The sequence below is a fragment of the Crocuta crocuta genome, unplaced genomic scaffold (assembly GCF_008692635.1).
Source record: "Crocuta crocuta isolate KB4526 unplaced genomic scaffold, BGI_CrCroc_1.0 scaffold152, whole genome shotgun sequence".
Taxonomy (NCBI): Eukaryota; Metazoa; Chordata; class Mammalia; order Carnivora; family Hyaenidae; genus Crocuta; species Crocuta crocuta.
In genome coordinates, this window is record NW_027528798.1 from 6,057,886 (window position 1) to 6,079,736 (window position 21,851).

At 39.7% G+C, this 21,851-nt stretch overlaps 1 protein-coding gene across 2 annotated transcripts in view; it reads left to right on the top strand.

The window, feature by feature from the left end:
- Positions 1–7,106: 7,106 nt before the first annotated feature.
- Positions 7,107–21,851, top strand: part of CYB5B (cytochrome b5 type B) — a 36,235-nt gene continuing 21,490 nt past the window's right edge. For both annotated transcript variants that reach the window (XM_077755678.1, XM_077755679.1), the window contains exon 1: positions 7,107–7,348. In XM_077755678.1, the coding sequence (XP_077611804.1) occupies positions 7,187–7,348 (162 nt within the window). In that variant the 5' untranslated portion in view covers positions 7,107–7,186. The remainder of the gene's footprint in view (positions 7,349–21,851) is intronic.

Below are 21,851 nucleotides of genomic sequence, written 5' to 3' on the forward strand. Positions count from 1 at the left end.
CCTATTCTCATGGAGCACGCACAGTGTTTTCCTTGACAATTTCCTGTTCTAATTCCACTATTTATACAAAAACAGTAGAATGAGCTTGCAAGGTAAATAAGGACTTCTCTGGAGCAGCACTTGCACACTGATGGCTACTGTTATCTGAGATAAATTTTGGATCATGCCTCTGGAGAGCAGGGAGGAGAAGATTTTTTAATATATAACACAGCAAAAGTAAAATGTTAATGTTAAAAATGTTTTATGTGGTGGGGTGCCTGGATGGCTCAGGTGGTTAAGCATTCAACTTTTGATCCCAGCTCAGGCCTTGATCTCAGGATTGTGAATTCAAGCCCTGTACTGGGCTCCATGTTGGGCATGAGGCCTACTTAAAAAATGCTACTACTATTACTACTACTACTACTAAATAACATTTTTTAAATGTTTTATTTTATATTTAAGAGAGACAGACAGACAGAGCATGAGCAAAGAGGGGTCAGAGAGATGGAGACAGAATCTGAAGCAGGCTCCAAGCTTTGAGCTGTCAGTACAGAGCCTGATGTGGGGCTCCAACTCATGAGTAGTGAGATCATGACCTGAGTTGAAGTCAGACGCTTAACCAACTGAGCCACCCAGGCACTGTGATAATAATAATAAATAAAAATGTTTTATATGGTAAGTGCCACTTTTCTCTTCGTAAGTTTCTTTAAAAGGTGGGTCTCATTTATAACACCTAGAAATAATAACAGCAAAAATAGCCAGCATTTACTGAGGACTCTCTGTGGCAGGCACTGTGTTGAGTCTTTCTTTAATACTCATGTTGAAACAGTACTTAGCTGTGGTTACTCAGTAAATATTTATCAGAAAGCTTGGAGAAAACTATCAAAGGCATTCAAGAATAGACAATTACAGCCAATATTCCTCATGAATATAGATGCAAAGGTTCTTTTAATATTTATTTATTTTGAGAGAGAGAGTACACAGGAGCATGTATAAGCAGGAGAGGGGCAGAGGGAGAGAGAGAATTCCAAGCAGGCTCCACACTCAGTGGAGATGGAGCCCAACATGGGGCTCAGTCCCACGACTGTGAGATCATGCATGACCTGAGCCAAAATCGAGAGTCAGATGCTTAACTGACTGAGCCACCCAGGCGCTCCAGATGCAAAGATCTTTAAAAAATACCAGTGAATTAAATCCGACAGTATATAGAGAGGGCTAACATCATAACCAAGTGGAGTTTATCGCAGGAATGCAAAGATAATTACGTTTTTTAAAAAATTTTTAAATATTTATTTTTGAAAAGCAGAGACAGAGGCAGAGAGTGAGCAGGGGAGGGAAACAAAGAATCTGAAGGAGGCTCCAGGCTCTGAGCTGTCAGCACAGCTCGAACTCATGAACTGTGAGATCATGACCTGAGCTGAAGTTGGATGCTTTACCAACTGAGCCACCCAGGTGCCCCAAAGACGGTTAAGTTTTTGAAAACCATTCAAAGTAATTCACCATATTAACAGAATAAAGGAGGAAAAATCATATGATCATCCCAAAAGATGCAGAAAAATATTTGACAGAATTCAATATCCTTTTATGATTAAACAAAATAAAACAAAACAAAACATAGGAAACTAGGAATCTAGAGGAATTCTGCCTGTGTCTGATGAAGGACATCAATTGAAAACCCTGTAGACAATATCATATTTAATCATAAAAGACTTGAGTGCTTTCCTCCTATGTTTGGGAACAAGGCAAGGATGCGCATTTCACTGTTTTTATTTAAGGCTGTACTAGAAGTCACGGCCAGTGAAATAAGGCAAGAAAAAAAATTACACAGATTAGAAAGGAGGAAGTAAAATTGTCTTATTAGCACAAGACATGATTGCTACAAAAGTTATCTAAGAAATATACAAAACAACCATTAGAATTCTACGTGAATTTAGCAAGATCACAGGATACTAAGTCAATGTACAAAATCAATTACATTTTTCTATTATAGCTGCAAACAATTGAAAACTCAACTCCATTTATAAAACATTTAGGAATAGATTTAACAAAAAACACAAAGGACCTTTATGCCAAAAACTGCAAATTAAAATAAGATTCAAATAATGGAGCAATATACCACATTTGTGGATTGAGAGAGTCAAAGTTGTTAATATGTTTATTCTCTATATATGTTCATCTATAAGCTCATTTATAGAAATTAACATGCTGATTTAAAAATAAATTTAGATTTATAAAAACATTGCAAAAATAGTACAGAGAGTACTTGTATACCCATAATATAGTTGCTTCCCATAGTATTAACATCTAACATTTACTGTAGTATATCTGTCAAAACTAAGAAATCAACACTGGTACATTATTTACTTTACCTGGATTTCACTGGTTTTTTTTCCCCCCTAATGTTCTTTTTTTGTTCTAGGATCCAATCCAGGATATTACATTCCATTTAGTTATCGTATATCCTTAGTCTACTTAGGTGTGTGACAATTTCTAAGTGTTTCCTTGTTTTGTTTTGTTTTGTTTTGTTTTTAATAAGTTTGGCAGTTTGGAGGAATACCAGTCAGGTGTTTTGTAGAATGCCTCTCAATGTGGGCTTGCCTAATGTTTTTCTCATGCTTACACTGGGGTTATGGTTTTGGGGAAGAATGTCATAGTGATAAAGTGCTCTCCTCATCACAGACCATGCTATCAGCATGATTTATCACTAGTGACGTTGTCTTTTTACTTGGTTCAACAAACTGAGTTTAAAATTTATGTGGAAATACAAAAGATCTAAGATAGTAGAAACAATTTTGAAAAATAAGAGCAAAACTGAAGGACTTACAAGTCTTACTGCAAAACTATAGTAATCAAGACAGTGTAGAATTGGCAGTAGGACAGAGAAATCACTGGAACATACTAGAAAGTTCAGAAAAAGATCCACACTTATATGGGCAATCTATTTTCAAGAAAGATAGGAAAATAATTCATTGGGGAATTATGTTTTCATCCAATGGTGTTGGAACAATTGGGTATTCACTTGGAAAAAAAAGAGATCAAGAAAGCGGCCTAAAAGTACTAAGTTTGTGAGTGGCAGGGACAGGGATGCCAAGCTGGACTTTCTGGCTACCACATGGTGATTTTGAATATGAACTTATAATCAATATATTTAGGCCACAATGTTTTTCTGAATCCAATTCAATCTGAGGTCATACTTGCAAAAAATGTCAGTGTCTCGGGTGCCTGGGTGGCTCCGTTGATGAAGCATCCGACTCGATTTTAGCTCAGGTCATGATCCTGTGGTTCCTGAGATTGAGCCCCACCCCCCACTGACTCTGCGCTGACAACATGAGCCTGCTTGGGATTCTCTCCCTCTCTCTCTGCCCCTCCCCTGCTTGCCCACATGCATGCTTGCACTCTCTCTGTCTCCCTCTCCCTCCCTCTCTCTCTCAGAGAGAGAAATAAACTTAAAAAATAATATAAAAAACACTTCGTGATCTTCTTGCCATGATGATGAGAAATTCTCAGTCATTTATGGAGGCAGGTCCTCTCCTTCTCGCCGGTGGTTTTACATAGTGCACGGCATTCAGGAAGTGTCCTCTAGTCTTCAGGCCACATTGCTCACTTTCCAGAAGATCTATCGTAGAGCTGAGAGCCTCTTCACTGGGTCTCAAGTATGTCTGCTCGCTGGGAGCCCTTCCATAGAAGGTCTGATCTCCCTGCATGGCTTCTGTAGCCCTTCCCTCTGACATCCTTTGCCCTGACCTCCCCCCACTTTCCCTCCTCCATTTCTTTAAGGAAACTTGTGGATTTCCTATTACTGGAGGAATCCCAAACCACTTTTCTCTTCCCAGTTCCAGAACACCTGCTTTTGCTTCTATGGTTCTCCAAATATATTTCTTCAACCTTTCCCCTTGTTGAGAGGTTTTTTTTAATACTACCATCTTAGGGTCTTGAAAAACACTATTGGACTCCTTTCCTAAAGGTGGAGATAAAAAAAAGAAATGCTGCATAAATTTACTAATTTATTGTATGAGAGATAAAGACATATACTTCAGAAAAAGTTCAGTGTTTCCCAAAGTTATCCACAGATCACTTGCATCAGAATCACCACAAATACGTGCTAAAAATGTTCACTTCAGGGTGCCTGGCTGGCTCAGTCAGGGAGCACAGGACTCTTGATCTCGAGGTCATGAGTTTGAGCCCCATGTTGGGTGTAGAGATTACTTAAATAAAATTTCAAAAAAAGTCAAAATTTTCATTTCTGGTTTTATATCCAGACCCACTGGACCTCTGGAGGTGGGACTGGGAATTTACTTTTTTTTTTTTTTTTACTCTGTTAAATCAATGTTTTATTATTTCTCACGATTCTTTGGGTTTACTGGGCAGTTCTGCTGAGCAAGCCTGGGCTCACTCACGGTGTTTGCACTCAGCTGACAAATTGATGAAGGGGTGGGCTCAGCTGGGAGTTTAAATGGCTGGTCTTTAATCCCAGGCTTCCTCACAGCATCTTGATCTCAGAGTAGTGTTCTCACATGGTGAAGATGGAAACTTAAAGGCCTCTTGAGGTCTGAACTTCATAACTTCCATAGCACTACCCGTGCCACAGTCTATTGGTCCGAGTAAGTAATAAGGCAAGACAAGATTCAAGGTGAGGAAGGGTCTCCTTGTTTGGACAGGAAGGAATCTGCATTTTTCTTTTTTCTTATTTTTAATGCTGGTTTATTTTTGAGAGAGAGAGAAAGAGAGCCAGGACGGGCAGAGAGAGGGAGACACAGAATCCGAAGCAGGCTCCAGGCTCTGAGCTGTCAGCAAAGAGCCCTTTGCGGGGCTCCAACTCATGAACCCTGAGATCATGACCAGAGCCACAGTCGGAAGCTTAACGTCCTGGGGAATCTGCATTTTTAACACAGCCTCCTCAGGTGACTCAGGCACGCCGGGGTTAAGTGTGAGTCATTCATTTAACAAATATGTGTTCAAAGCTCTGTCCTATCGTGTTTGGAACAGATCTCTATTTCTAGAACTTAAATTTATGTATATGTAAATGTTTTTGTTTCTTTTTTTTTTTTAATGTTTTATTTATTTCTAGGAGAGAGAGACAGCGTGAGCAGGGGAGGGTCAGAGAGAGAGGGAGTCACAGACTGAAACAGGCTCCAGGCTCCGAGCTGGCAGTCAGCACAGAGCCCGACGCAGGGCTCGAACCCACAAACCGCGAGATCATGACCTAAGCGAAAGTCGGAAAGTCGGACGCTTAACCGACTAAGCCACCCAGGCGCCCCTGTTTTTGTTTCTTTTAAAAGGCTTATTTCTTTTCTAAAAAAATTTTCAATCTTTATTTATTTTTGAGAGAGAGAGAGAGGGAGAGAGAGAGACAGAGTCCAGGCTCTGTGCTCAGAGCCTGACATGGGGCTCAAACCCATGAAGCATGAGATCATGACCTGAGCTGAAGTCAGACGCTTAACCGACTGAACCACCCAGGCGCCCCTAAAAGGCCTATTTCTTACGTTAGCTTTGTGTCACGGAGCCTACCACAGTACTTGTGACACAGTAAATATTCAGTAAATATCTCTGAAATGAATGTATATATTAGAATCTAGTTTGTGCAATAGCCTAAGAGTCATGTGGAATTTCTCTCATAAGTCAGTCTCATTTGAAAGGTAAATATGGAAGTTAATATTTACAGATACAGGGCGTTCCTGAAATAAGTAATACGTTTAGGTACTGTAAAGAGATGGGACCACTGGAGCTTGGAATGGCAGGAGAATTTGTGAAAAAGAAATTTCAGGAATTGAAAGTGAGTAGGCTTTGGAAGGAAGAGAGTGGGTGGATCTGGTATGATCACAGAAATGTGTTTTTTGTTTTTTTGTTTTTTCCCCAGCAGGTTTAGGAGTCAGTGGCTGGTACACAAGCCTTATAAAAGGAATGGTGGAAAATGTCAGTAACAGAGGTTGAGGATGGATTGGAGAGAGGCTGGGAGAGTGACATGATGAAAATGACATTAGTCAGTTTGTCAGTTGGGATGGCAGTTTAAAAAGAGTAGTTTATGATAATGCACATCAATCAAGCTTGGAACTCCAAAATGCTGGGACCTCTAGCTGGGAAAAGTTGAGATGAATTCTATTTTAGAACACCTGGAAACGAAAATAGCATAGCTATGTTCTGATCACCAAAAAATTCCTTAAATATCAGATTCCCTGGGACGCATGGGTAGCTCAGTTAAGCATCTGACTTCAGCTCAGAGGTGATCTAACGGTTCATTGGTTCGAGCCCCGTATCAGGCTTTGCAGGGACAGTGCTGAGCCTGCTTTGGATTCTGTATCCCCTTCTCTCTCTCTCTGCTCCTCCTCCGCTCGTTCTTTCTCTCAAAAATAAACATTAAAATAAGAATAAAAACCAGATCCCCTTTCCCAATTTTAAGATAGAATTAATGTATAATAAAATCAGATTCTTAGTAGTGGCCATACCCTACCTGTCCATGGCCTTAGGCCAATTACGCCCCCTCCCTTCCCACCTATTTTTAGCACCTCTATCAGTTATGTTTTAATTACTGTGTCAAGCGCTGTACAGATAACGGTCCCTCATTTAATTGGCCAAACTTCTCTACAGGAAGACGTTATCTTGCTCATTTTATTGGTTAGGAAAATGAGTCTTAGACGGGCAACAGATCATAGCCTGAAGGTTGCAAACAAAGGTGTAAACCCGCGCCGAAACAAAGGCCGCACAAGTGGTGGGGGGGAACAAGATTCGTGAGACTCCAGAGAGGTCCGCGGCGAAGGGAAGGGAAGTGAAGAGAAAGGAAGCAGGAAAATGGAGATTTAGCCTCCAGTTACCAGACTCTGCAGGAGGGAAAGCAGAGTGAAGGTGAAACCTCTCTTGCTTAACACCTGTCTATCCGTCTCGGTGTAGGCGTCTCTCCAAAATCTCGGTACGCGGTTGGTGAGATTGGAGGGATGGACGATTCTGATTGGCTAGTCGGATCTCGAACCAGGCCTACGCTCCAAGGATCGGGCGAGGGGTGGGTGGAACTTGAAACAGAATCCGTTGTTTCATTGGTGAGAAGAAAACGAACCAGGAACTATCCGGAAGCGTGATTGGCTGTTGCCAGGAGCCCACCGACGGCCGTAGGAGCCCTGGTTACGGAAGCCGGGGAGTGCTGAGGTCAGAGTCCACCTCGAGGAAGTTAGCTTTGGAAACCCGGTTAGTGGTGGAGAAGAGCTGCTCAGGCCCAATGGCGACTGTGGAAGCAAGCGGCAACGATGGGAAAGGGCAAGGGGTCGAGACCTCCGTCACCTATTATCGATTGGAGGAGGTGGCGAAGCACAACTCCATGAAGGAGATATGGCTGGTGATCCACGGGAGAGTCTACGATGTCACCCGTTTCCTTAACGAGGTGGGGGCCCGGGAGGTTGGGGGCCCCTGGGAGCTGCACGGGAGAGGGGATGGTCTGGACCAGAAAAGATGTAGGGTGTATGTGTGTAGGAGGGAAATGAAGCCTGGTTGAGGGCAGTTAGATGTGCGAAAGTGATCACGATCGCCCTAGACGGAAACCGAGGGGCCTTAGATCTGCATGCCAGCGCTAAATTACGGAGTCTTCACTAGTATCCTGAATTGCATATCATATACGGAACACTTAACTGTGCGCTAGGCCACACTCTTAAGCCATCATTATCCCCATTTTACAGATAGGGAAACCAAGCCTCCAGACTGAGAGCTCTCCAGGTCACACGCTTAACAGCCTATAACCATTCCAGCCTAGGTTTTGAAGGGCTCCAAACCTGTGCTTTTTCCGCAGTGTCTTCATAAGAAATAGCATTTTTCATTTTCATAAAAAGAAGCTGACGTTATTTTTACCCCCTGATTATGCTGCCTTTATTTTTTTTCTAATTTGAGTTTGAGTTGACCTTGAGGCCGGAAGGTCATGAGTTGACTTATTTGGTCATTGACATTCTCTGTTAAGTCTTCAAACCTGTTGCAATAGATCTCCTTATGCAAGTTCTTGAGACCATGGTGCAACTGAGTAATTTTTTTTCAAATTTTATTTTGAGGAAATAGGATAGACTTTTAATTGATCTAAACTAACTTTATTATTTAAAATTTTTTTTTAATGTTTTTATTTGTTTCTGCGAGAGAGAAAGGGAGAGAGAGAGACAGTGTGAGCAGGGGAGGGTCAGAGAGAGAGGGAAACAAAGAATCTGAAACTGGCTCCGGGCTCTGAGCTAGCTGTCAGCACAGAGCCGGACGCGGGGCTCGAACCCAGGAACCGCGAGACCATGACCTGAGCTGAAGTCGGACGCTTAACCGACTGAGCCACCCAGGCGCCCCTAAACTAACTTTATTAAGGTGTAATTTACATGCAGAAATTGTGCCCATTTAAAATGCAGTTTGATGAGTTTTAACAAATGTGTTTGCCCATGTGATCATGATCCCAATAAAGACAGCATTTCCATCACCCTAAAAAGTTCTCTCTTGCTCCTTGGCAGTCATTCCTCCCACCCCAATCCCTGAGACTTTGAGGTATTTATATACATATACATATTAACATATATCTATTTTTGGTGTATATCATGTTGAGTAATATATTAATAATCTTGTGGTTAATTGCTTGGAAATTCTTGTGCAATATAATATTGTAACTGAGAAAAACTTCATTTCTGTTGTTTTTGTGAAGCAAATATACTAGTAAAATATGTATTCTCTTAATTTGGAGTCTAGGGGAGAAATCACTGTATCCTGATTTATTTTTGAGAGAGTAGGAGAGAGACAGAGTGTCAGCAGCGGAGGGNCAAAGCAAGCTCTAGGCTCTGAACTGTCAGCACAGAGCCTGATATGGGGCTGGACCCCATGAATTGTGAGATCATGACCTGAGCCAAAGTCAGATGCTTAACTGACTGAGCCACCCAGGCACCCTACATCCTGATTTATAAGTCTATAAAAAGTTTTGAAATGTGAAGTTTCCCAAAAAGGCATTGTTTTTAATAAATCTTTCTAATGGACAGTAAGTTAATATCTTAGAATTTAGTGTCTTGTATTTGTATGGGGTATGGCCTTTTATGCTTTGAAAACAGTACGTTAAAAGTACTTTCCCATTACTTCATCCTTGGAGGAGTAGTTGAGAGTGACTTGGATGTAGTGATCCTTATGTTAACAGGGTGGGAAACAAGTTCACAGAGATTTTGGTCATACAGTTGATTGGTGGCAGAATCTGGTTTAGATAGATTCCTTGATTTCTCTTGTTTATGTAGCATTACTTCAAAATTCTGGCCTTAGGTCCTTAGGCGTATGCCTCATTGTAAGTTTCAGTTGTGGGCGGGTAGCGTGTTAAAGCACAATTCATAATGGTAGGTAAAATGTTTGTCATTTGTGGTTTCATTTCCCCTAAATTTCTCATTTTTGTACTACATATGTAATCTCCACACCCAACGTAGGGCTCATATGCACCACCCTGAGACCAAGAGTCATGTGCTCCTCGGACTGAGCCAGCCAGGCGCCCCTCTTCCAGGTTTCTTCTTGAGTGAATTAGAATTCATAATGAATTTGGAAGAAACACTCAGTGCTTATAGTGAATGTTAGTTCGAGATTGGACATTAGTTCACTCTTAAGTAGTGATTGCTAACCAGGTTCACAAATGTTGATGGAGCCAGAAACATCACAGGTGAAGCTGAGCCCCAGATCTTCACCTGCAATTAACTCTTCTTACCTGTTTCGTCTTCTCTGTTCCTATTTTCTTGCTCATTCTAAGCCTATTCGTTCATTTACTTGCTCATTCAAATATTTGTCAAGTGTCTGTTATGTGTTAGATACTGTTCTAGGTGCTGAGGAGACAGCAGTGTATAGGCTGTATTTATGCCCACATGGAGATTAGTCAATGGCGACTGGACAATAAGCAGAGTAAATAACTATCATGTATGCTGTGTTAGAAGTAGTGGTAGGTTCTAAGAAGAAAAATAAAGCAGAGAAGAGGACTGTGGATGTAGATGAGATGAAGAGGTCAGGGTGAGGGGTTGAAATTTTGGGTATGATGGTCATACTTGGTTTTATTAAGAGAATGACAAGAGTAAGGGCCAGAAGGAAGTTTAAGGGAGCTGGCCATGTGGGTATCTGCAGGAAGAGTGGTTGTGGCAGAGGAAGCAAGTTCAAAGGCCTTGAGGTGGGAGTATGTCTAGTGTTTGAGGACAAGTCAGGAAGGCTGTAGTGGCTAGAGAGTAGTAGATGAGGTCCACATGATCAGGTGGGGACAGATCAAGTACAGCTTTGCAGACTTTAGGAAGGATTTTGACTTTTGTCTGGGATAGGAACTCAAACTGGAGCGGAGGAGTGACATGATGGTTTAATAGTATCCCTCTGACTACAATGTTTAGAAGAGACTGAAAGAGGGCAAAGGGAGAGTTGAGGAGCCCAGTTAGGAAAAAGGCTATTGTAGTAATTTCGGCAAGAGGTGGTGGCTTGCACCAGGCTAGTGGCAGTTGGGGGGATGGTGAGAAGTATCAGATTTTGGATGTGTTTTGATGGTAGAGCCAATAAGATTTAATGATACATTGGATTTGAGGAGTGAGAGGAGTCCAAGATGGCACCAAAGTTTTTGGCCTGCAGGTCTAGAAGAACAGGATTGCTCTTAGATGAGGTGGGAAGACCTGCATCAGTTCTCATCCTTCTCCTTACAATTGAAATCACTTGGGGGCTCCTTCTTAGAAAGAGGTCCCTAATCTGAATATCCCATGTATGTAGGGTGCTTTTTTAATTTTTATTCTTTGATTAATGAATATGCCTATAATGTTACTCTGGAGTTTGAATGTGATGAGTTAGAATTGGTAGTGTAATTGGATTATCCTTCCCCTAACATTAATTTTACAGTTTTGAATTAGTGGTATTGGATTATTGAAATTGTAAACGAAAAACCAAAGCCTTGCAGTAGTACACATCTTTGTCTTTCCATTATTTAGTAGCATAGAACAATCACAGACAAATGGTTATACTATCTTATGACATTGGTTAGAAGATAAAAGTACAGCTCCCTTTGCCAGGGTCAGTATGATTTTGTGAACCTTTGTGTCAGTATTCTAATTTTCTTACCATGTATCACAGATAAGAAGAGTTCAGATGCCATTGTCTTATGTATATAACCATTTCTGAAAAGAATAACTTAAAATAACACATTGTGATATTTTAAGGTTTTGTATGTATTTTTTAGTGACCATGGTCGTGAGTGGGAATCCTGCTTTAGGACTTGCCTCACAGATGGGATAGCATTTTACTCGTTCCACCGTTATTTGTTAGGTGCTGACTGTTAGGTGGTTTGGTACTAGGCCCTGGTGGCATATAAAAATAAACGTGGTCCTGTCCTTGAAGCTACTCTTCCACGAGAGATAAAACAAAAGCAGACAGACATTCAATGATAGTGCTTTCTATGAAGGAAACCAATAGAAGTTGAGAAAGAAAAATGGGGGTGGGGGGGAGATGTATTTTAATAAGAGTTTTCTGGAAAGCTTCTGTGAGACGACTTCTAATCGAGCTGAGGAGAAGGAACAAGTTGGGAAGGCTGGAGAAGAGCATTCTGACAGCATTTGCAGAGGCAAGTGAGAATTTGGCCCATCAGAGGGACTGAAAGCAGGTGCGGCCTCGGTAGGGAATGAAGGGCAAGAAGGGCCAGAGAGCATGGTGGGAGCCAGACCAGGCAGGCTAGGTGGTATTTTGGATTTGATTCTAAATTAATTGGAAAACCACTGAAGCCTTTTAAGAAGGGGGTGACATTAAAGCACTTTATTTTTCAAGTAGGTTACTTTGGCCGAGAAGTCAAGAACAAGTTGGAGGGAAAAGAACACAGAATGGAAGAAAGTAAAACTTTGAATTCTAAGGGATTGTTTGAATCGTTCTATATCTTCTATGCATATACCAGTATCTACAAATATGTACAAATAAATAGGGAAATAGAATTATAGTTTGAGTCCCATGCTCTGACTGAGCCAGCCAGACGCCCCAATCATAGTGTTTCTTAACGGAATTATAGTATCTATTAATTGATCTGTTTTAATAGTAAAAATAGTATTTACTGGGTGTTTATTATTCTGACTGTTTTGCATGTAATTTCTCTTTTAACTTCCAACCACCCTTCTTGAAGATGAGAAAACTGAGGTGCAGAGAAGTAACTTTCATAAAGTTATAAAGTCAGGTGGTACAGATGGAGTTTGCACTCAGGCATCTGACCTGATAGTCTATGCCTATTGCATTAGGATTTGCCTCAGACTGCAGAGTATGGAGTTAGGTCTGTTTTACAGCTAGCTTCTTTCACATTTTAGATCTCATTTGGAAGGATTGGGAATGTGATAAAGGGAAGTTTAGAGCAGATACCTTTTTCTGGTTCCCAGGTAATTTTATTTTTTAATAGGTTATACAGGTATACTGTGAAAAGCACCTTCTTTCCATCTGCTCAGTTCTACTGCTGCTTATGTTTCATCCTTCCAGAGATTTGTTTTGCATATACAAGCAAAAGTAAATGTGGTCATTCCCACTCTTTTTACCCCAAAGCTAACACAATATCCTCATTGATCTATGCTTTGCCTTTCTCACTTAAGTGTAAATCTTCAGAGTCTTTACATATCCCTTCCTGGAATACTTCCCTATTATTCATAGAATTTGTTGTATGGATCAAAACTTATTTAAACAGCCTCCCATTGATAAATATTTGGGTTACTGATATTTTTCTAGGTTCCTCCCCTCTCCTTTTTAAAAAAAAATATGTTTTATTTATTTTTGAGAGAGATAGAGACAGTGTGAGCAGGGGAGGGTCAGAGAGAGAGAAGGAGACACAGAATCTGAAGACAGGCTCCAGGCTCTGAGCTAGCTGTCAGCACAGAGCCTGACGCGGGGCCTGAACCCACTAACCGTGAGATCATGACTTGAGTCAAAGTTGGACGTTTAACTGACTGAGCCACCCAGGCACCCCTCTTTTTCCCCCTCTCTAAAGTTAGCTCTTTTGAGATCAAATGTACATAAAATAAAAGTACAGATTTTAGGGGCGTCTGGCTGGTTCAGTCGGTTAAGTGTCCAACTTTGGCTCAGGTCATGATTTCACGGCTGGTGAGTTCGAGCTCCGCTCAGGCTCTCTGCTAACAGCTTAGAGCCTGGAGCCTGCTTTGGATTCTGTGTCCCTCTCTCCCTCTGCCCCACCCCCACTCTCTCTCTCTCTCAAAAAATGAATAAACATTAAAAAATTTTATATGTAGAGTTCAGTGAGTTTTGACAAAGATCTCACCTGTGGATGATCATTGTAATTGATATATAGAATGTGTCTACCACTGCGTTCTTATACAACCATTGATTTGATTTCTAACACTCTAGAACAATGGTATCACTTATTTCTGTTTATTGTCTTTGGCTTCACATATCTAAGACTTTTTTTTTAATGTATCAGCAGTTCCAATTTATTTTTATCTTTTACTTTAAATTTTTTTTATTAAAAATTTTTAATGTTTATTTTTGAGAGAGAGAGAGACAGAGTGCAGGCTGGGGAGGGGCAGAGAAGGAGAGAGACACAGAATCTGAAGCAGGCTCCAGGCACTGAGCTGTCAGCACAGAGCCCAATGCGGGTACTGAACACTTGAAGTGTGAGATCATGACCTGAGCTGAAGTCGGACACTTAACCAACTGAGCCACCCAGGGGTCCTGATGTTTTACTTTAATTTTATGTGTTCATTTCATTGTATAATTGTACTGAAATTTATTTGTTCACCTGTTCATTGACATTTGAGTTGTTTCCATTTTTTGGCTATTGTGAACACAACTGCTGTGGACGTTCATGTACCAGTCTTCATGTGGACATATATTTTTTTTCTTCATGGTTAAATCCCTAAGAGTCAAAGTGCTGGGTCATCCTTTTTTTTTTTTTTTTTAACTTTTTAAGCAATGTCAGGCCTTTTCTCAAACTGTCTGTATCATTTCATACTCCCACTAGCAATGTATGAGTTTTCCAGTTTCTCCACGCCCTCACTGACACATGATATTTGTCATTTTACTTATAGCCATTCTAATGGGTGTGTGCTGGAATATAATTTATGGTTTTAACTTACATTTCCTTGATGACTAATGATGTTGAGTGTCGTCATGGTATGATTGGCCATTTGTATGGATTTTTGTAAGGTGTCTGTTCAATCTTGCCCATTTATAATTGGATTGTCTTCTTATTGACTTGAAAATATTCTTCATACATTCCGGATGCAAGTCCTTTCAGATACAGTTGACCTTTGAGTAATGGGTTTGAGTTGCATGGGTCCATTTACACTTTTTTTAAAATATAGTATTTTCTCTTCCTTATGATCTTTTTTTTTTTTAACTAGGCTTCACGCCCAGTTGGATCTTGAACTCATGACCCTGAGATTAAGAGTCACAAGCTCTACTGACTGAGCCAGCGAGGCACCCCATGATCTTCTTAATACATTTTCTTTTCTCTAGCTTACGTTGTTGTTAAAGAACACAGTGTATGATGCATGTAACATAAAGATTATGTGTTAATTGACTTTCTTATTGGTAAGGCTTATGGTAAACAGTAGGCTATTAACAGTTAAGTATTTGGAGAGTCCAAAATTATATACAGATTTTCAGCTGTGTGGAGGATGGGTTTGACAGAACCCCAACCCCTGCATTTGTTTAAGGATTAACCTTATATGTGTCATGACTTATTCTCCTAGTTTATTTTGCCTTTTCATTTTATTAACAGTGTTTTTTAAAGGAAATTTTGTTCCTTGTGTATATGAAATATAATTCTAATGTCTGGTTGCTGGCTTTGGGGTTCAAGTGTCTGGTTCAGTTTTGTACTTTACCTATTAGTTGTGTAACTGTGAGCACATAGCTAAAGGTCCTTACCCATCTGTGAGATAGAGATAATGGTACCTACTCCACAGAGTTAGGACAATTAATATAGATAGTGCAGATGAAGACTTATGGTGCCTGGCATAAAGAGCTCAGTGTTAAGGACCATTGGTTGGTTGATTGATGATTGACATTATTTTTATTAATAGTAAAATTTATTTAAAACAATTTATTCATTCCTTGTAGCATCTTTTGAGTGCTAAGTGTCAGATGCTCTGGAACGTAAAGGTGAATTAGATGTCTTCGACTTGGAGGCACCTGATAGGTTTGGTCATTTGAGCGTCGGGCTCTTGATTTTGGCCCAGGTCGTGATGTCACAGTACATGGGTTCGAACCCTGCAACGACGGGCTTCCCGCTGATGGGTGGAGTCTGCTTGGGTTTTTCTCTGACTTTGTGTCTCTGTGTGTGTGTGTCTCCCTCAAAATATATAAACTTCAAAAAAAAAAAAAAAAGATGTCTTGGACTTGTCACAGAAAATGAGATCTGTGCACAAGTAATTGTCATGCAAGGTAGAGAGTAATATTGTCTTAAAGACTGAGAATGTAGGCTTGGTTTGAGAGCAGGGTGCTGAGGGTAGCCCTAAAAGCTTCAGAGCCTAATACCAATTCTTACTAGATTTCTCCAAGGCTGGTTAAAAGAAAGTGCAATTTGATTGTCCTCTAGCGTATGAAATTAACAGATCTATAGGAAGAATTTTTTCTTTCCTAGAGCAGTTCCAAGTGTTTATTCCTAGGGAAAGCTTGAAATCAAATGAGACAGAATTTAATCTCTAGCACTGTCCAGATGAGATGGACAAACTGACTTTCATTTATTCGTTTTGCATGTGGGCATGGGTGTGACATACACACCAGAGAAGGAGAGGGGAAATGGGAGGGAAGGAGGGCAGAGTGAGCACTCTCTAGATCTCAGTATGTTCCAGGCATGCAATGTTCTAGAATACAGCCATGAAAAAGACAACCATGGTCCCTTTTCTTGGGGAGATTATAGTCTAACCGATGAACAAAGGCATCAAAGAAATTATTGCAGTTGTGATAAATGAATATTATGAAGGTACCTAAGGAATTTTGAGAATCTGTAGCAGTGGGATTTACTCTAGCGTGGATAAGTTATGTTTGGATCTGCAGACCTGAGATTTGGACCCTGGACGGTGGTGACTGCCAGGGTTATGTACACCCTTTCTGACAGCCATCATGTTAGTCTGTCCTGGGTGGCACCTCTGCCTTACTAGGTTCTTTCTAATCCAAATGCTGCGGACCTGCACCATTTCTTCCTGTTCACCACTCGGGTCTGTCCTGTTTCTATGCCTTGTCAGACTGCTTTTGATCTTTTGGCTAGAGGTCCTTCGTCTCATCACCTGGCCTAATTTTGCAGTTTCTGAAATCCTAATGTTTCTGGTCAGGTGGTCCTTAGCATATCCCTGTTGCTACATTTTTATTACATCATTATGAGATTTCCACTCACAGAGAATTTGTGTAATTTCTTCCCATCACGATTTTTATTCCATTACTGTCATTCTTCCCATTCTCTTCTTTTCTACCATCTCTCCCCTATCCTTTGCATGAAAATAGTAATCTGGAAATGCATTTCTTTTTTTTTTTTTAATTTTTAAAAACTTTAAAAAAGTTTATTTATTTTGAGATAGAGACCGCATGAGTAGGAGAGGGGCAGAGAGAAAGGGAGAGAGAGAGAGGGAGGGAGGGATGGAGAGAGAGAGAGAGAGAGAGAGAGAGAGAGAGAGAGAGAGAATCCCAGCAGGTTCTATGCTTGAACCAGCAAAACTGTAAGATGGTGACCTGAGCCAAAACCGAGAGTCGGACGCTTAACCGACTGAGCCACCCAGATGCCCTGGAAGTACATTTTCTGTTAGTAATTTGTTCTCTCTCTTTTGTGTATTATAAATCTTCTGTCCTGTTTTCAGTAATACATAGTAAGTGAACTTGAAGAAGAGCCCAAAGGCTTCTTCCCTGCCACCGATTCTTTGGACAAATGAACTGACTAAAATTCTTCACCAGAGGACTTCACAAAATTTCCTTTGTATCTGTGAAGTATTTCACTTGATTATTGCTGGACTGAGAGAGAAATGAATGGATCCCAGTCATTGCTTCATCCCTTTTGAAAGTTTGCTATCTTCATTGCAGTGTAGTTTATTTAAAACATTTTATTTGTAACCATGTGTAATGGCTTACATAATAAAAGCTGGGACAAAGTCAATTAGTCTGAAAACTACAAAGGCTATCCAAGTCAAAATAATTTTTTTGTAAATTCGTATGAGATTGAAAAGCAAAGCAGGTCCTAGGAAAAAAAATGGGAAATATGTACTGCCTTATATCAGATATAGTGAATAAAAATAGGGAGAAATTTAATTTAATTTCCAGTAGATTTGAAGAGTGTAGGCCACCAATCCAGATTATTCAGGTTAACCCTTGGAACTCTTTTGGTATCATTTTTTTGTTTGTTTGTTTGTTTTGCTGTGATTCAGACTAAAGTAAATTTTTGGCTAATATTAATTATAGGTGTGTAAACCTAGCTTTATTATATTCTTATTGTGCTAAAATATATATCACATAACATTTGCCATTTAACCATTTTTGTGGTACAATTCATTGGCATTAATTTCATTCATAGTGGTGTGCAGCCAACACTGATACCGGTTTCTAAAACTTTTTCATCATCCCAAGCAGAACCCTGTAACCATTAGGCAATAACTACCCGCCATCACTCTTCCTTTGATAATTTCTAATCTGCTTTGTCTCTTTGGAATTGCTTAATTCTAGGTACTTTAAATACATAGAGTCATACAATATTTGCCCTTTCGGTGTCGTCTGGTTCCTTTTCACTTAACATTCTGTCCTGGTTTAAAAAATTTGTATCGTGGTAAAATCTGAATAACATAAGATTGATTATTTTAACCATTTTAACCATATTTAACCGTACAGTTCAGTGGCATTACATACATTCACATTGTTGTGTGATTATCACCGCTACTTATCTCTGGAACTTTTTCATCAGCCTGATCTCAAACTCTACCCATTAAACAATAACTCCATTGTCCCTCTTCCTAGCCCCTGGTCGTCACTGTTGTATTTTCTGTCACTATGAATTTGACTGTTCTAACGGCCACATATAAATTGAATAATTCTATATCTGCCCTTTTGTATCTGGCTTGTTTCACTTAATATAATGTCTTAAAGGTTCATCCATGCTGTAGCATAGATCAGAATTTCCTTCCTTTTAAGGCTGAATGATACTCCATTATATGTATATACCACATTTTGTTTGTCCATTCAACCATTCATCAGTGGACACTTGGATTGTTTTCCATCTTTTGGCTGTTTGTGAATAATACTGCAGTGCACATTGGCTTACAAGTATCTATCTGAGTCCTTGTTTTCAGTTCATACATACATACGTATGTACATACATACATACCTAGGAGTGGAATTGCTCAGTCATATGTCAATTCTGTGCTTTTTGTGGAAACTCCAAACTGTTTTTCGCAGCAGCATTTTACGTTTCCACCAGCATTGGAACCAGAAGGTTCTGGTTTCTCCATATTGTCTCCAGCACTTACTCTTTTTTTTTTTTTTTTTTTTTCCCCTGTTATAGCCATCCTAGCCAGGTGTAAAGTGGTATCTCATTGTGATTACATTGATTTGCATTTCCCTAATGACTAATGATATTGAGCATCTTTTCATGTACTTACTGGTCTTCTGTATCTTCTTTGTAGAAAAATCTAATTAGACTCTGCCCATTTTTAATTGAATTGTTTGTCTTTTTGCTTTTAAGTTGGATTTCTTTCTATATTCTGGACATCGGTCCTTTGTTAGATATTTGATTTGCAGATATTTTCTCCCATTCTGTAGCTTGTCATTTCACTTTGTGGATAATGTCCTTTGGTGTACAAAAGTTTCTTTTTTTGTTTTGTTTTTTTGTTTTTTTTTTTATTTCTAGGAGAGAGAGAGAGACAGCGTGAGCAGGAGAGGGTCAGAGAGAGGGGGAGATACAGACTCCGAAATTGGCTTCAGGGTCTGAGCTGGCAGTCAGCACAGAGCCCGACGCGGGGCTCGAACCCATGAACCGCAAGATCATGACCTAAGCGAAAGTCAGACGCTTAACCGACTAAGCCACCCAGGAGCCCCTGTACAAAAGTTTTTAATTTTGAGAGAGTTAAGCCCCTCCTCATCAGTAATTACTTTAAATATACATGGATTAAATTATTAAAAGACCGAGATTGGCAGAATGGATAAAAATACAAGATCCAACAATACACTGTCTACAGGGGATTCACTTTATTTGTTTGTTTGTTTGTTTATTTACAGGAGACTCACTTTATTCATTTTTAACTTTTTTAAAATTTAGTTTTGAGACAGAAAGAGACAGCATGAGTCGGGGAGGGGCAGAGAGAGAGAGAGAGAGAGAGGGAGACCCAGAATCTGAAACAGGCTCCAGACTTTGAGCTGTCAGCACAGAACCCGATGCAGGGCTCGAACCCACAAACCGTGTGATCGTGACCTGAGTCGAAGTCGGACCCTCAGCCAACTGAGCTACGCAGGTGCCCCAGGAGACTCACTTTAGATCCAAAGACATGAGTAGGTTGAGAGTGAAAGGATGGAAAAGGATATTCCATGCAAAATACTAACCAAGAGAGATAGGTAGCCATATTCATATCAGATGAAAGAGACATTTTAAATCAAAAAAAGATTGTTAATATGCATAGAGTTTTTGTTTTACAAGATGTAAAGAGCTCCGGAGATGGGCGTTGCTGGTAGTTGCAGTATTTTACTTTCCTGAGAATCTACAAGTATTCTGATATCTTCACATCCTTGTCGTGATTTGTTATTTTCTGGGTTTTCTGGGTTTCCTCCAATGGTGGTGGTGGTGGTTGTTATTGTTGGTATTTTGTTTGTTTGTTTTTATAATAGATTAGTGGGTATGAGGTAGGATCTTATTGTAGTTTTGCATTTCCCCAGTGACTACTGATGTTCACCATATTTTCATATACTTGCTGGCCATCTGGAGATCATCTTCAGAGAAATGTCTACTTAAGTCCTTTGCTTGTTTTATAATCAGGTTATTTGATGTTTTTGTTAAATTTTAGGAGTTCTTTATATATTCTGGATATTAACTCTGTGTCATTTACTTATCTTTTCTCCCACTCATTAGGTTGTTTTTTCACTTTGGTGATCATGTCCTATGGTGCATAAAAGTTTTTAAATTTGATATAGTCCCATTTGTCAGTTTTTGCTTGTGTTATGCTTTTGGTGTCCTATCCAAGAAAGCATTATAAAATCAGTGTCCTAAAGCTTTTCCTCTATATTTTCTTCTAAAAGCTTTATAGTTTTGGATCTTTTGTTTAGGTCTTTAATCTATTTGAATTAATTTTTGCCCATGATGTAAGATAAAGGGCCATCTTCATTCTTTTGTGTGTGGATATCCAGTTTCCCCAGCATTATTTGTTGAAGAGAGTGCCCCTTCTCTATTGTGGGTGATGCTGGCATCGCTTGTGATGAAGATCATTTGACTATATATGCAAGGGTAGTTGTTTATATGACATTTTAGAGCTTATTTTCCCACTAGTTGTATATTCCGGACATTTAGCCATGTGGTGTCCCTCTAGTAAGTGAACATATTTGGATAACCACCATGTAGAACTGTGTAGCATGCTACAACCTCTCCTTGGGCCTCCTCCTAATCACTGCTTTCTTCATCATCCCCAGATGATGTTCTATTGACTTTAAGGTTATGGAGGTACACATTCTTTTGACTTTAAGGCTATAGATTTGTTCTGTTTTTGAGCTTTCTACAAAAGAGAGTGTTACAGTTTATATTGTTTTATGTCTCATGTCCTTGGTTCACTGTCTATATTCTTTCATGTTGTGGATATTGCAATGGTTTGTTCATTTTCATTACCATTGTCTATGGTAGAATTATACCTTAATTTATTCATACTGTGCTTATGAGCACTGGGTTTTCAAATTTAGGGTAATAACAAATAATGCTGCTGTGATCATTGTGTGTGTGTGTGTGTGTATAAGTTCCTATATGTATACACATTTCTTTTGGGTGTATTATTAGGGAATTCAATTTGATTTTTTAATAGAAAACTATTGAAATAATTGTAGATTCATATGTACTTATGAAAAATAATAGGGGCACATGGGTGGCTCAGTCAGTTAAGCATCTGACTTTAGCTCAGGTCATGATCTCATGGTCTATGGGTTCCCAAGCTCCACATTGGGCTCTACGCTCTCAGCACAGAGCCTGCCTGGAATCCTGTCTCCCTGTCTCTCTGCTCTTCCCCAGCTTGCACACACAGGAGATCTCTCTCTCTCAAAAATAAATAAACATTAAAAAAATAAATAGATCCCTTATGCCTTATGCCCATTTTTTCCAGTGGTAACATTTTGTAAACAACTAGCAAACATATTGACATTAATTGGGTCCACAGATCTTATTCTGACCCCCTCAGTCTTCTATACAACTGATTTGTCTTTTAATTTTTTTTTTAAGATTTATTTATTTTTTACAGAGAGACAGAGTGCAGGTTGGGGAGAGGCAGAGAGAGAGATGGAGACACAGAATCTGAAGCAGGCTCCACGCTCTGTCTGAGTTGTCAGCACAGAACCCGATGCATTACTTGAACTCACAGACTTTGAGATCATGACCTGGGCCAAAGTCGGATGCTTAACTGGATGCTTAACTGACTGAGCCACCCAGGAGCCCCTGATTTGTCTTTTAAAGAGAAAACAAAGTGGTTTAATTTGTAGAGTCAAGAGTCATTCACTTTAGACTATATTACTCAACATGCAAATTACATTTACCTCTGGATACAGAAATGACATCCTGCCGCTTTCCTAGGACATTGAATCCAGACAGTTATTCCTGGACAACCTTTCTCTATGTATCACTTACCCTCTCTGCCTTCTTAAAATGATATGTAAACTCTGAGTCAGGTAACTGGGTCTTTAGTTCATTTGAGTCACCATATCATAGCACACAGCCATTGATTTTTTTTTTTCAGTTGATTTGA